Source organism: Mastomys coucha, unplaced genomic scaffold, assembly GCF_008632895.1.
Source record: "Mastomys coucha isolate ucsf_1 unplaced genomic scaffold, UCSF_Mcou_1 pScaffold6, whole genome shotgun sequence".
Taxonomy (NCBI): Eukaryota; Metazoa; Chordata; class Mammalia; order Rodentia; family Muridae; genus Mastomys; species Mastomys coucha.
This window is the reverse complement of record NW_022196912.1, coordinates 50,858,258-50,875,339: the sequence shown is the minus strand read 5'-3', so window position 1 is coordinate 50,875,339 and position 17,082 is coordinate 50,858,258. Positions and strand designations below refer to the sequence as shown.

Here is a 17,082-nt window from a genome sequence, read left to right as displayed (position 1 = left end):
GAACAGAACATGTCTAAAATACCAGCCAAAATGTGAATTGCAAATGACATCAAATAAAGCTTGCTAAGTTCTGGATGTTTGTCTTTTAGAAAATCACTACATAATTTTATGGGACAATAATATAAAGTTTAAGATTGTGGTAGCCAAAGGTTTACCCCATAAAAGAAATTAAATGCAGCTAGTTTTAATTATTCTGTAGCTTATCTATAATCTTGGAACTTGACTACTCAAATTCTAAATTGAAATGGAAGTACTCAGAGACTGTAAAAACAAGACTATTGAGCAAACATTTTTAAAAATAATACATATTGCCAAGTAAACTCGCCAGAATTGTTTGTTAATACTTTATTAGTATTTTCTAACAGACAGAACATAACACAAACCAAATAAAAATTTTAATTTCTGTAGTTAATAAAAATAACTGACATTCTGATTCTTCCCCTTGATTAGAGGAGAGCATTGATAGAGCGGTTAGGCACAATTGACACTTATGTACAGTGATATGCACAAGGTAATTTTTAACAATTAAAATCCTAAAATGTGCTCTTTAGTTTTCCCTTATAATACAGGAGCCATGCTCCCATAAGCAAAATTTTCTACTAAGAAAAGAATTTTACAAGGAGTGACAAAAAGACTTTTAAAACAAGTCCTTAATTAAGGTGCAGCAACAACAGAATGAAGTTGTTGGGTTTAAGAAGACAGTTAAACTAGATCTCAAAACATTAAAAATGTAGTTATTTTACAATTACTCAAACATGCATTAAATAAAAATATTGCACAAAATTAAAACTGTAGATTGTGAAAATTAAGTTGTTCTTAATTTCTTTTTTTAAAAAAATGGTATACTTTCATTGCACTTAACTGTTTTTTTTCCCCAAACACTTGCAGCAAACTTGTAGTGATCAAACTGATATATTCAAGAATTTTTGTTTGTTTGTTTTAAATTAAGGCTAACAAAGTGCATCCACTGGTCAATGGCACAACTGTTTCCAGCAACTACATGGAACACTCAAATTATAGGAAATGCTCATCTAAGTGCTACATTTAAGTCATACAATCAAATTTTAGGGGAATAAGCTCTGATGGTTTCTTTGTAGTTTCACACAACCTGAAAAAAATATCAGAAAACCCAAAAGAATGATTCATTTTGACAGTTCTTGCCCTAAAGGCACCACTGACTTTAAAGCATTCAGCATTAGACATAAAGCCTCCTTGTGTCTATGTTTATCTGTGTAACAAATGCACAAAATATAATAATTATATTAAATGTAGAACACTGTACTTTGCTGATGGGTTAAATACTCTACACAGCTGGACCAAGTCTAGGTTAGCTGTAGCTGCAGCACGACCACACTCTTTGTTGTAAAACACATATGTGCACAGACAAGTGGCAGTTTGACATTTCTGCTCCTCAAATATAAATGCTTCTCAACAAAAATTCCCTTAAAAAACTATTTCCTTGAATAGTTTTGTTTTTGCTTTGTTTTGTGTTGGTGTGGTTGCAGTTGTCTTGGCAGGGCTGTTAGAAGAACCTGCATTTTATATGACCTCTTGTTCCCCTGGTTGACAGCTTTCTTACTTTATATAGAAACACTTTTCACATGTACACACTAGGCTCTTGCATGAATCTTTCTGTATACACTTAAATGTATTCATGTGAAAATATAACTGAAATGGGAGGCTACGGATGAAATTATTGCACTGTGGCCATGCTAAGGCTTCCTACAGACTTGCCGCATCCAATTTTAAGCCTGGGGCCGAGGAAGGGTGGGCGGGGCAGGGCAGGAGCAGATGGTGAATACAGGAAACATTTCTTCTGCCAGAGAAACACAATCTTTCCTCACTTGCAAGTTTTGAAAAGGGGTTTTACTTATGTAATTCTGAAAGGCATGCACCACATGCTGAGTGTGTGCATACCACATATATGCACACAGCATTGACAAGCATCATAAAGCTTTCCAGGAAGGCTTCCCTCTGATCACTGGGCTTCACTGGGTAAGAAGGATCTGAGTGACAGCAAGACAAATCCCATTCCAAGATCCAAGCTCCCAAAGAACTGGGTTATCAATACTCTGTCCCTTGACAACAAGCACCCAAACGTTCTTTAAATATCAGGATAGTGGCTCAGTGGTCTGAAAAGTAGTTTCACTATTTTAAGGTTTTAGTGTTAAATATTTTTAAAACAAAAAGCTGATATATCCAAACCCTTAGTAATTGGAAGTATTTAAAAGTACAGAAATTCTGCATATATGGGATATGAAGACTTCCTAATGGACAAAATGGAGAAAACACTAGGAAATGCAAAAGCTTCACAACTGGAAAAGGTATTTTGTTTCACTGATATAAAATATTAGGGCGTTAAATGTATACACCAAAGGGTTTTGTGTACTAGCTTTATTTAGAATTTTACATTATGCGAAATATAAATAAAAGCATATTTTTAAAAATAGTACAGTTCTGTTTTCATTATTTATTTTCATATATGTACACATAGTAGAATTAGGCATTTGTATGTTTACATAGGACTATAAGCTCATTAATCCTTTGATTTGCTATATTGGTAGTTACCTAAGGCATGTCTAGATCATACAATTTAAAGTTATCATATGGTAACTTTCAATAGAGTACTGTTTTAATTTCCAATTTTTAGAAGGACAATGTATTTGGCAGTTCTTAAAATAAATAATTTCCCTTCTATATAATCAGTAATCTGTTAAAAGATTTAAAAAAAAAATGAACTCATAAGAGAGCTACCACATGCTGCTTCTGCACAGAATGCCAAAGGAGAAGTGGAGAGTTGAGTACCATAAGAGCAAAGCCGAGCCCTTACAGCACATAAAAAAAATAAACCAATGAACATTCCTATCAATGAATAATAAATCCAATCAAATTCTGGTTTTGATTGGTTTTATTTTATAGTGCGTTACTTTACACAAGATGGTCATTTGGGAAGGGCTGTTTCCTCCACTAAGGGCACTCTTTCCCTCACTCTTCCCAGGCCGCCTTGAAACAACTGAACAACTGTTCTCAAGATCACTCACCTGCTAACCCACACGACAGCAAAATGCTGACGACCCACAAGATCCTCGAGTGAAACAAATCTCTCCAATTATGCTCTGCGGTCTGCAGCTACCACACTAGTTAGCTAAGTTACCTATGACCCCTTGCTTTGTGCTTCCCTCAGCTCTCACACACACACTGGCACTCTGGCACTCGGAGAGAATGCTGATTAGTTTGGAACAGAAGAGAACAACTCCATTCTTGAACAAGATGGGACAGTATCCTCTCAATGTTGCAAATTATGCACCAAATCATGTAAGACACAGGAATCTCTCTTAGTAGTGGCTGGATTACAGTTGAGAATGAGAAGAACCAGTCTTACGATGTACTAATAATCTGTTTTGAGACATGGAAAGACTGGTGTAGACACAGCAGTATGTGAGTTACATCCCAGAAGATCTGTCCACACCATTAGTCCTGGACAAATGAACCCCAGCTTCACAAGTTGGAGTGTCACCTTTTTTGTAAAGAAGGCGCTTGAGTACTTTGAAGTTTTTGTTTATATTTCTGCATTTGCTTTGACCTTGAATGAAGTTTGTTGAAAAGTTCACGAAATTTATACTGTGGAAATAAGGTTTCTAAAAAGCCTTCTAAGAAGACATACACCATTCTCCTATTTAGCTGGTTGTGCTGAAACATTTCAAAAACACGAAGAATACCTTTCCGTGTTGTCTCAGCTCCAATAATGTGCTTCAGTTCATCTGAATGAAGTAGAGAAAAATGCAAATATTCCTCAGAAGAAGGAAATATATGCCAAGTTATGATCATAAATAATGTAAAGCATATGGCAGAGTAATTCATAAATAGTAGGTATACAGTTAACAAGCTCTGTATAACTGAGTCTTAAAGCCTACCTAAACTATAGAAAGAGAGAACACACTAGAAGAAAGTTAGTAGCCATACTCATAGGTTACAGATTACTGTCACAAGTCTCTCCCCTAAATCCCATGTGGGACTCACTTTCTTTCCCCTACTACTGAATGAAGATTTCTAATAACTACTACCCTTATAGTTGTACAGATTTGTACGACTTTAGTAAGCTGCAGAAGCAATGACTGTAGCTGATTTTGTTTCATGGGTAGGCTGAAGGTAGATTCAAGGAAATCAAGGATTATCCCCAGTCACCAGAACATCACTAACCAAATGAGAGGTATGTAAAAAGTGCTAAGAACTGAGGTGGAAAAATCAGCTGAAGTGCAGAATGCCTATTAGAGAAGGTAAAGATAGAGTCATTGTTCAGACTGTGAGGGCAAGCTAGTGTGGCGTTTACATGGACAAACAAAATTATCATAGAGAGAACAGTAGAGAGCCACATAGGATTGTCCTGGAATTATTCATAAGGGCCCCCAAAACAAAGCCACTATTTTGATGTGTTAGAAAGAAAGTAAAATTTACAAGTTTACAGATGTAAAATGTATAATATTAAATAAGCAAGACCAATCTCAGAGAGAGAAAAAAATCACATTCACTCTCATATATGGAATCGACTCAATAATGTAAGTATATATGTAAACAAAGGAACACGTCTGTACTGTGAAAAATGTAAAACAGTAAAGGCTAAATACTAGATGAGGAATGGCTGAAAGCAGATAATGTACATGAATTATAAAAGATGAAATACAGCTAATTGTTCTTCTAGTTCTAATTCTGTTGTGGAGTTTTCATTTTTGGTGGTGTATAGACTCTGGATCTGGCTAATTTTGGTGTATGTATTATGTTTACTTGCAATTTTTTTGGATTTATTGGTTATTTTATTTATTTGCATTTTAAATGTTATCCCCCTTCCCAGTCCCCCCTCCATAAGCCTCCTATCCCCTCCTCCCTAGCAGCTGCCTCTAAGAGGGTGCTCCTTGCCACCCAGACACCCACTCCTGCCTCAGCGGCCTAGCATTTAGAGGTCATCAAGCCTCCAAAGAACCAAGGGGCTCCCCTCCCAGTGTTGCCAGATAAGGCAATCCTCAGCTACATGGGCAGCTGGAGCCATGGGTTCCCCATGTGTACTCTTTGGTTGGTGGTATAGTACCTGGAAGGTTTGAGGTGTCTGGTTGGTTGATATTGTTGTTCTTCCTGTAGGGCTGCAAACCCCTTCAGCTCCTATAGTCCTTGCCCTAACTACTCATTGTGGTCCCTGCGCTCAGTCCAATGTTTGGCTGTGAACATCCTCGTCTGTATTAGTCAGGCTCTAGCACAGCCTCTCAAGAGTCAGCTATACCAGGCTCCTGTCAGTAAGCACTTCTTGGCATCAGCAATAGTGTCTGGATTTGGTGTCAGCAGATAGGATGGATCTGGGAGGGGGATCTGAGGGTAGCCACTAAAATGTCCCAGATGCCAGGGACCCAAGAGGGTCCCAGGACCCAACAGGGAGGACATTAGCTGAAATACCCAATAAAGGGGAGAAAGAACCTGTAGAAACCATATCCAGAAGATAGGCTCGGCCCCCAGTTGAAGGATGGGACCCCCCCCCCAAATATTAATCCAGAATTCCTGCTGTCAAAAGGAAATGCAGGGACAAACAGTGGAGCAGAGACTGAAGGACAGGCCATCTAGAGACTGATCCACCTAGGGAACCATCCCACCTGCTATTTGTAAATTTGTAATAAGAAAACAATTTTAAAATGTAAAAAAACTTGCAACTTCAAAATGGTTGTCATTTAAGCAGAGATACATTATAATTTAGCAAAAATATATGACCCTACTACAAAACACAGGATTATGTATATATAAATTATACAGTTTCCATTTCTCTTTTGGTCTTCTTTGCAGCGAGAGCGTCTCTGACAATTCTCTCTGTAGCTGGAACTCATGTGACACAACTTCTCTTCTTCTACTGTACTATGTTTTTCTTTAGAACTGATCACTATCATATTAAGTTTTATTTGCTTGTTTTGCTTGTTGTTCCCTCTAAAATAATATAAGCTTTAGGAAAGTAATGCATGATTGCCTAGCATACAGCTCCATACTCTTTAAGTAAGTACCTTTGTAACTAAAGCGTTCCTGCAGCTCTGCTGGGCCACAGCGCAATCTCCTTTATTACAAAGTTGCATGAGAAATAGTCTAAGTCAGAGTTTCTTTTAATTTTTTCTAAAGGGCCATGTCTTTATGTCATCAAATTTAACCACATATGGGGAGAAAGTAATAGCAATGTAGCAGATTTAAAATTTAAGATGGAAAACGAAACACTGAAAATCTAATTTAATTTATAAGTCAGCCACATTGGCTTATGCTCATGTCTACAATCCCAGAACTTGGGAGGTTGAAGTAGGACTGCATTGAGTTTAGACCAGCATAGGCTACACAGTAAGTATCAGCTAGCCTGAGATACAGCATGAGACACCATCTCAAAAATAATTAGAAAAAGAAGAAAAGAAACAGGTAAAATTGTAAGAAAATAGGTAACGACAGATGAGAGAACTTATAAATTCATCTTACCCATTCTCTACATCCACAATTAACAGCGAGGAATGTATCTAGGCATTGGCTAACAGTTATGCACAAATAACCCTATTAAAAAATGGGTACAGAGCTAAACAAAGAATTCTCAACTAAGGAATGCCAAATGGCTGAGAAGCACCTAAAGAAATGTTCAACATCCTTAGTCATCAGGGAAATGCAAAACAAAACACCTCACACCAGTCAGAATGGCTAAGATCAAAACCTCAGGTAACAGCAGATGCTGGAGAGGATATGGAGAAAGAGGAACACTCCTTTATTGCTCGTGGGATTGCAAGCTGGTACAACCACTCTGGAAACCAGTTTGGCAGTTCCTCAGAAAATTGGACATAGTATTACTTGAGGACCCAGCTACACTACTCCTGGGCATATACCCAGAAGATGCTCCAACATGTAATAAGGACACATGCTTCACTATGTTTATAGCAGCCTTATTTATAATAGCCAGAAGCTGGAACCAACCCAGATGTCCCTCAACAGAGGAATGGATACAGAAAATGTACATTTACACAATGGAGTACTACTCAGCTATTAAAAACAATGAATTAATGAAGTTCTTAGGCAAATGAATGGAACTAGAAAATATCATGCTGAGTAAGGTAACCCAATCACAAAAGAACACACATGGTATGCACTCATTGATAAGTGGATATTAGCCCAGAAGTTGGGAATACCCAAGATACAATTCATAGACCACATGAAGCTAAAAGAGAAGGAACACCAATGTATGGATACTTTGGTCCTTCTTAGAAGGGAAATCAAAATACCCATGGGAAGAGATACAGAGACAAAATTTGGAACAGAAACTGAAAAAAAGGCCATCCAGTGGCTGTCCCACCTGGGGATCCATCCCATATACAGTTACCAAACCCAGACACTATTGTAGATGCCAACAAGTGCTTGCTGACAGGAGCCTGACATAGCTGTCTCCTGAGAGGCTCTGCCAGTGCTTGACAAATACAGAAGTGGATGCTCACAGTCAACCATTGGACTGAGCAAAGGGTCCCCAATGGAAGAGCTAGAGAAAGGACCCAAGGAGCTGAAGGGGTTTGCAGTCCTATAGGAAGAACAACAATATGAACCAACCAGAGTCCCTTAGAGCTCCCAGGGACTAAACCACCAACCAAAGAGTACACAAGGAGGGACTCAAGGCTTCAGCCACATATGTAGCAGAGGATGGCCTTGTGGGACATCAATGAAAGGAGAGGCCCTGGTCTTGTGAAGGCTGGATGCCCCAGTGTAGGGGAATGCCAGGACAGGGAAGTGGGAGTGGGTGGATTAGTGATCAGGGGAAGGGGAGAGGATGAGATGGGGGATTTTTATAGGGGAAATGAGGAAAGGGGATAAAATTTGAAATGTAAATAAAGAAAATGTCTAATTAAAAAAAAAAGAAAAAGAAAAAAAATACGTGTGACCCAATGTCAAAACTACCCTCATCATCTCCTAGTCAGAAAAGCCCACTGGTCATAGGCTCTCTTTCTCAGAAGAAACAAAAAGGATATATAAATCTGTATTAATGACACAAGAGTATCACAAATAAATATTCAAATAAGACCAACAGAGTGTTCATTTAAGAATTATGCTTTAACAAGGATTAATTATGATCAGTTGGTTACCCATACATAAATGGACTTGAATATTTTTCTTAAATTCATACTTTCTTTTGTTTTTTCAGCTAAAGGAATAATGTAGAATAGGGTTGCCAAGTGCTAGGATTAAAGGCATGTGCCTGTGATGCTCACAATATTCTGTGCTAGGGATCAAATATAGGGCTTTGGCAATGCTAGGCAAGCACTCAGTCAACTGAACTACAACCTCAGCTCCACTCATATCTGTCATTCTTAAAAAGGCAGGAAGACAGGAAGGAGAAAGAGAAAGAGAGACAGAGAGAGACAGAGAAAGAAAGAGAGAGAAAGAGAGAGAGAGAGGAAGAAGAAGGAAGGAGGACAGATGGAAGGAAGTCACTATTTTAAACTACTTTAATTTTAAAATAGTGACTTGTTTCAAATGACTTATTAGGAATTGTTAGAATATAGGAGAAACACCTACATAGTCCTTGTTAGATAATAAGGTGGTCATTATAATAATAAAAATGAGATAACTAGCATAGTATCAATGTCAAAAATCAGAAGAAATACAAAAAGATCAAATTTTAATCAAATGTGTTCACTCACCTGGCATAATTGCAAATAATTTTGTTTTTCCTGCAATTCTTGTTCTCATTCGAATAGCTTTATCTCTGCATGGAACAGTCTCTGCTAAAATGCCATTAGGCCAAAATGCATCTCTATTTAAGAAAATGAAATAATGTTTGTGAGCAGTTTCATTTGTCTAATGATAGTAGTTGATAACTCATTACAAACTGCTAAAAAATAAAATATTCAAACAGACAGTATTTCTAAAATTTCACTTAGACAAATAACAAATAGCATCCAACAGCAGGGTTCACTTTAGGGGTGAAATATATACACAAAAAAAGTAGCAGATAAATTCTGCCCCTGGTACTTCACAGACACTAAAATGGGATTATATGGATTAGCACATGATAGATATTTAAACTCAAAAGTGGGGACCTGTTAAATGAATGTCTTATCCAAATCCACCCACAGCCTAGCATCTTAACAGCTCTTGTCTCTTAGCTATGCCATTCCATTCTAATCCTCTCTAACTCAGCCAGCAAGCATCTCAAGTTGGTGTCTACAATGTATCCCACACAATCAATTCATTCTCCTGGACTCCAATCATGCTTCTTATGGTTTGGTTCATAGGTACCTATACTGAACAGGTTTGGAGAAATGAGACTGTATAGGCTACCAGAGGTATCCAACCTTTCGGGACAGAGACATCATCTCAATACTATCATCTACACATGTGCAAAGCCCCTTCCATTGCTATCTGGGCCAGTGGTTGGACATGCCTGCAGAGAAATCATGTTAACATGTCCTAGAAACACTTTGGGTATCAGGAAATAAAACCACCTATTGTGCAGACCTTCTACCTGTTAAACCAACCCAATCATCTCTGGAGAAAGAATGCACACAGGATTAAACTTCCCAGTTGAGTCCAATCTATAGTCAAGGCTGAGAATCGCTGCCACAGAATTCAACTTCCCTAACTGAAAAGAACAGGCCAGGGCAGCTAGTCCAAGTTTTGGGAACAATGTAGTCTAAAAAGGAGAAACTTTGTTTCTAGGCAGAAAATCAGATGCCCCTCTTCCTGTCACCAGAGTCTTGTGGCAAACTGCTTTTCCTCTCTAACCCTTGGCTGCCTCACAACCAAATGAAGACAAGCTGCCTACCTGATGAAAAGGATATAAGATTAGAAAGTACATGGAGCTCAGAGAGAAGCAAGTTAGTGCAACACTGATAGCTCCTTTCTCATTACTTCCTGACAGCTAAAGAATAACATCAGAAGTTCCAATGCATGCTTATCTTCACATTTACAAACAGGGTTTACTTCTCCATTGACTAGCTGTGCTTCAACTTCTGATCCTCTTGCCTCTATCCCAAACTCCACCATGACCATGCCCAGCTTTCTATCTAATACTATGTCGATAATTTCAAAGATATTCTATGGGATAAAAATCTAGCCTATCATTTTAGAAATGCTTCCTTTGTACCTTTGCTAATCTAGTTTAGGAAAAAATCAATAGCTCTATAGAACAAGTGCTTATGTATTTGTAATTACCATGTGTGTACATGCACAATGTATATATCTGTGGGGAGTGGGGGGTACACGGGCCACAGGCATGCAAGGAGGGCAGAGGACAACTGTATAGCAGTCATTTCTCTCTTTCCACCTTTAGGTAGATTCTGGGATCAAACTTGGTTTGCAAGGTTGGTGTGCCAAGTGCCTTTACCCTCTGAAGTTTCTCTATAACCCCAAATACTTATGATGCTCAAAAGACTTTGCTCATCACACCCAATGTTAAGGCCAGTGAAGAAACAAAGGCCATTAAGTAAAAGTTGAATGAGTACAGTAATGCTGAACTGTGCATTATATGGAAGAAGTGACCGTCTTTCAATATACCTGAACCGCTTCACAGAGTCAGCTACTTGTTCCGGTGAGGTCATCCAGTCAACATGGTCAACTATTTTTCTGAAAATAAAGGATTTTGAATGAGTAAGCTTAAACTCTTGAAGGCAAATAGAATTGACACAAGTTTCACAGAGTAACACTTTCATCTGAGAAGAGATCTAATGATTTTTAAAAGCCTGGAGAAGAACATTCATAATAAAGGCCTAGCTAGTCATTTACAGAATTAAACTCTACTCATCACTGGCTGAAGCAGAAGCACAGGAGACAAGTTACCTGTTAATAGTATCACCATATGTAGCTCTAATAAGCTGCTGGAGTAAATTCTTGATATTCCTTCTCAACCATTGGTTTCTCTCTTTTAAGTCAAACACCTCATCCATTAGAAGCAGCATTACTCTAAGTGGAATATTGTCATCCACCTGAAAAAAAGAGGAAAAAAATTAGAATAACTGAAGCTAGCTTTCTACTGTGAATGGCTATTTCTACTGAACAAACAATACCACTGAAAGAAATCAGACAATGTGACAATTCAGCCTCCAAAAACACACATTACACATTAATTCTGTAAAACATATTTATAACAGTCACCTTTTCATGTGATCCAGAATTTTACAATTCTATAATGTTAAGCAAATTCTTAGGCTGTAGTATATAAAAAGCTTCTCAAGTGGATTCCTGATGATAGTCTTATAGAAATATGACGTAGGTCTAACTTAGCAGTCTGGTAATGAAATGCTAAAATTGAGAATTATTTTCTGGTAATATTTTTTCATTAGAATAAAATTATTTGGCTGGGTGGTGGTGGTACATGTCTTTATTCCCTCCATTCAGGAGGCAGAGGCAGAGTTCAAGGCCACACTGGACTACAGAGCAAGTTCCAAGGCAGCCAAGAATACAAAGAGAAACACTGTCTCAAATAAAAAAAAAAGAATAAAAATATCTTTGGTATCTATATTTAACAAATAAAACAATGAAAAATGTTTTGCTTAATTAAGATATACATGTAATACAGTTACATATATACATATATATAACTTTTCAGAAGAAAATAAGCTAAATTATAACCTTGGAAAAATTAAACTAACATTATAAAGCATGTATTTTTATGAAAATTTTATGCTTTAACTGGCATGTTACTAATATTAGCATACTTGATAAATTGGTAAAGTTTATTATTAAATATGACTAGAAACTTAAACTAATTTAATTAGTACTAATTTAATTAGTATCCCTAATTATATTCAGCACACAAACTAATAAACTAATACATTTTACATAGACTTTTCATCTCATATTGCTGTGTTTGGGCACTTTTTGTCTTACTGGACTTTTGCTATATATTATAGTTTCCAATTTTGTGTTTTTATAATTTGGGGGTTTTATGCATGCATATCTTTCTTGAGTATTTTCTCGTTTTAAAAATGATTTGTACCAGAGACCTGGGAGGTGAGAGACTCTCTCAACTCAAGGGGAGGGACCTTAGATGAAATGCCTTACAGTGGGAAAAAACTTGTAGAGCCTACCTCCAGCAAAAAGACGGGGCATTGAGTGAGGGATGAGGGTGCTATCCCACAGTCAAAACTCTGACCCATAATTATTCCTGTCTGAAAGAACTGTAGGGATGGAAATGGAGAAGAGCCTGAGGAAAAGAAGGTCCAGCGACAGGCCCAAAGTGGATCCAGCTCAAATGGGGGCCCAGGGCCTAACACTATTACTGATGCTATGGAGCGCTCACAAAAAGGGACCTAGCATGATTGTCCTCCAAAAGACTCAACAAGCATCTGAAAGAGTCAGATGCAGATATCTACACCCAACCAATGGACCCCTGTGGTTGTATTAGGGAAAAGATGGAAGAAGCTGAGGAGAAGGGTGACCCTGTAGGAGGACCAGCAGTCTTGATTAACCTGGACCACTGAGATCTCTCAGACACTGGTTCACTAACCAGGCAGCATATACTACCTGATATGAGGCCCCCAATACATATACAGCAGAGGACTTGTGAATCTGTGTTCATTCAGAGATGATGCACCTAACCCTCCAGAGACTGGAGGCCCCAGGGAGTTTAGAGGTCTGGTGTCATTTTCCTGGAGACCAGGGGTGGGGGAGGAGGTAAGAGATGTGAAACAGTCAGAGCGTGGACTGGGAGGGGAATAAAATCTGAGAGAAAAAATAAATACATACATACATACATAACAATGAAAAATAAAAAATATGGCTTATTTGTTTTTTAAAGAATGGGGAAGTGGACTGTGGAGTTGAGTGGGTAGGGATGTGGGGAGGACTTGGGACAAGTTGGGAGAAGGAAATGCATGATCAGAATATATTATATGGAAGGTTTTTATCAATTAAAAAAGAGAAAATAAATGAAAATACTGTAATTGTGAAAGCTTTCAATGATATACAAAATAATAGAAAAGACCAGCTAAAACGCTTTTATTTGAAAAATTATGCATGCCAATAAATAATAGCTACTGATTTAGAATTATATATAAAACTGATCATTTTATGATTTTCAATAGTTTAATGCTCACTTCCTAATTAAATGCTATAACTTAAAAGATGACAAAAGGTAGGGTTTTTAGTTTTCTACAACTATGTTGTAAACATGTGATTAATTTTTATGTCATGAATGGACAATTTAAAACTTAAACAGTCCAGAGGGGTGAAGGGCTCATTTCATCACTGTGGTAAGATAAATACTGCTCAATTATCTGGTAGGATAACATGTTTAATAATACAAGATATTAAAAAAACTAACTATAAAATTCAGATTAAAAGATGTTACAGATATTATTCATTAAACTCATGAAGTATCCTAAAATGATCTTGAAGGAAAAAAAAAAAATATATATATATATATGAAACTTTATTAGTAAAAAAAAAAATCTATCTGGAAACTGAAAAAAGAAAATTATAAATTTAAGATAAATTTGCTTAAGGGCCCAGAGCCGAAAAGCAGATTCGAAAACATTCAAGAACAGAAGCATACATACACGGTAAGGAAAAAAAAACGGCAAATGGGGAAAGATGGACTTTTAGTAAATGGAGATGACCTCTTATTCAATCTATACATATAATCACAGATGAAGTGCAAATTTAAATGTTGCCATAGCAAAGCAAGAAAAATTGTAAAGAAAAAAATCACAGGGCAACATATAGAGTTATAAAAGCAATAGATAGCAGGGAAGTATTTCAGAAATATGTAATATATATCATACATATGATACCTCTTACTCAGATTATATTCAGCACCCAAATTAATAAAACACACACACACACAAAAATATGGCTGAGTTAATAGAAAAATGAGGAAAAGATTTAGACACTAACAAGACATGACCCTGAATAGCTATCATACATGCAAGTACAGAGATATAAATACTGACTCTAGCCAGGATGTAGAATATTAAAACTCATATTGTGCTAGTAATAATAAAAATGATACAGTTTTAGAAAATTATTTAGTAGCATAAAGTATAAAATTATATATTTTTTTCATTTTTATAATATGAATAAAAATATTCAGAGTTCTGTGCATAATCCAATATACAAATTTATAAGACTAAATACAAATACTGCAAAGATACAAGTATTGAGAAAGAACTACTAAATAACAGTATAAAAGACTACCACAAGGTTGAACAACAAAACCAAACCACAGACGTAAGGGAGAATAAACTGTATAGTTTCATTTAAAAGTATAAAGTATAAAACCAGGATAAAAGTTAGGAAAGCAGTAAATGCATGGTAGAGGAGGCTACAACAGCAAGGGAGGACAGTAATGTCTATGGCCCTGGTAATTGCTTGTTTGTTTGTGTGTTTGTTTAAAATGTTGAAGTCAGGAACATGTGCAGTCTGTAAGAATTATTTGTGTGTAAATAAATAGAATAATTTAATACATATCAAAAGAAAAAAGAATTTACCATGTTTAACATAATATGGAAATCTGAATGAATGAAACATACGCACATTTATTAAAAGTCTGTCAAAAATGATTTGAATTACAGTTTAAATAAAATTACAGAATAAAGTTAACTCACATTATCATCAAGCTGAGCTGAAACTCGACAATGTTCAGGATCTGAATCAGTCTTTGTAATTAAAGGAGGTACCTAGATATTTAAAAAAAAAAAAAGTGAACATAAGTAACACAGCAAAATATCCTAACGCCATCATAACCTAAAACAAATCCCAGAATTTGACTGGATTGTTGGTGCAATGTGTTCATAAAGCTTAATATTCTGTTCTCTGAACTTACCCACCCCGGGAGCAGACCTCTAATCTTCTTTTAAGATCTCTTGGAAGTATGTTGATAAGGAGAAGAAAGAAAGAAGTCTACAATCAGCTGAAAGTCCCTGCAACCCAGGAAAGCCTCCTACCAACATGTACGGCCTGGGAAGGTCAAGGGCTCCGCTGGGCAGGGTCACATGAATGATGGTCAGCAGGAGCAGTGCCTACACTCACTCTGACAGCAAATGACAAGCAGCCTTGAAAGAATAATGGTGAACAGAAAAGGAACTGCCTCTATAGACAAGAAAATCTGTCTGAAATAAACATCTCTGTGCCATTCAGATTCAGATGGAATTATCTATGACACTCTTCTACAACTCAAGTTTTAAATTTATGGTTGGTCATTTACAGCTTTGATGGCACTCTTGCAAAGAAAAAAAAATGCCAAAATTATTTTACAAGTGTAATTTGGAAATGTAACAAAAGTACTTAGTCTAATCCCATTATTGAGAAATTAAATAAAAATGCTTCCTGGAAACTTGTACACCATCCAGAGGTACGCACATTAAGTACAGGTGGAGACAATGACCAGGTGAAGGACTTCTTACTTTGATGTCATGGGTCTTTACTGTTTGAATAAGGAGAAATTAGACTTCATACCTCAGTGTTGTTAAGTATAACTCATTTGCAAATATGATTCATTTTTTTTGAAAAGGAATCTATACCATTAGAGCACAAAACAGCCTAGTGCAATAAACTGATAAAAAATACTAACCTTGCTAATTTTAAACATGTACTTTAAATTAATTTGTTAATAAATTCTACTACAACAAAGATTGATGAATGAAAGGATTTTTAGTATCAGTTTCTGACATGAATTTGGGCTTTTTAACTTTTCATTTTTATGAATATAAGTCTAAAAATTTTGGAAAAGACACTCAATATATATATCTTAGCTTTCTACCTCAGACCACACCTAGGAGGGACAACAGAATCACAGCCCTCTCTACACCTTTCCTGCAAGTGGAGATCCTCTCTCCAGGGTGTACTCTGACCCAGGATGGACAACTGATCCACAGCCATCTGTGCCGGGGGTTGGGGGGGTATCAGAAGAGAGCTGATCTCCCAGAAGTGCTGACACAGGCTTATAGACCCACAGGAAGAACAAGTTCTAGTCAGAGACAGAAAGAACATCTAACACCAGCGATCAACAGATTGCAAAAAGCAAACACAAGAATCCTACCAACAGACACCAAGACTACTTGGCTTCATCAGAACCTAGTACTCCCACCACAGCAAGTCCTGGATATCCCAAAACACCAGAAAAAGCAAGATTTGGATCTAAAATCATATCTCATGAAGGTGCCAGAGGTATTTAAGAAGGACATGAATAACTCCCTTAAAGAAATACAGGAGAACACAGGTAAAGAAGTACAAGCCCTTAAAGAGGAAACAAACAAACAAAAAAATCCCTTAAAGAATTACAGGAGATCACTAGTAAACAAGTAGAAGCCCTTAAATGGGAAACACAAAAATCCCTTAAGGAATAACAGGAAAGCACAACCAAAGAGGTGAAGGAATTAAACAAAACCATCCAGGACCTAAAAATGGAAGTAGAAAGAGTGAAGAAATCACAAAGAGAGAAAACTCTGGAGTTAGGAATCTTAGGAGAGAAGTCAGGAAATATAGATGCACACATCACCAACAGAATACAAAGAGATAGGGGAGAGAATCTCAGTCACAGAAGATACCATAGAAAACATTGACACAACAGTGCAGAGTTTTATCAAACCTTCAAAGAAGACCTAGCACCAATACTAACACCAATACTCCTCAAACTATTCCACAAAATAGAAACAGAAGGTACTCTACCCAATCCGTTCTATGAAACCACAATTTCTCTTATACCTAAACCACACAAAGACCTAACAAAGAAAGAAAACTTCAGACTCATTTCCCTTATGAATATCGATACTAAAATACTCAATAAAATTCTTGCAAACCGAATCAAAGAACACATCAAAAGGATCATCCACCATGATCAAGTAGGCTTCATCCCAGGGATGCAGGGATGGTTCAATATTTGGAAATCCATCAACGTAATTCACTATATAAGCAAACTCAAAGAAAAAATATGATTATCTCATTAGATGCTGAGAAAGCATTTGGCAAAAATCCAACATCCTTTCATAGTAAAATCTTGGAAACATCAGGAATTCAAGGCCCATACTTAAAAATAGTAAAAGCAATATACAGAAAACCAGAAGCCAACATCAAACTAAATGGAGAGAAATTTGAAGCAAT

General features: G+C 36.7%; 1 protein-coding gene across 2 annotated transcripts in view; it reads right to left on the bottom strand.

The window, feature by feature from the left end:
* Positions 1-333: 333 nt before the first annotated feature.
* Snx13 (sorting nexin 13) overlaps positions 334-17,082 on the bottom strand; it is a 106,635-nt gene continuing 89,886 nt past the window's right edge. The window contains exons 22-26 of one of the 2 annotated variants that reach the window (XM_031357455.1): positions 14,589-14,660; positions 10,822-10,967; positions 10,540-10,608; positions 8,685-8,797; positions 334-3,761 (exon numbers count right to left, since the gene is read on the bottom strand). In XM_031357455.1, the coding sequence (XP_031213315.1) occupies positions 3,514-3,761; positions 8,685-8,797; positions 10,540-10,608; positions 10,822-10,967; positions 14,589-14,660 (648 nt within the window). In that variant the 3' untranslated portion in view covers positions 334-3,513. The remainder of the gene's footprint in view (positions 3,762-8,684; positions 8,798-10,539; positions 10,609-10,821; positions 10,968-14,588; positions 14,661-17,082) is intronic. The other variant, XM_031357456.1, reaches the window with a different exon arrangement.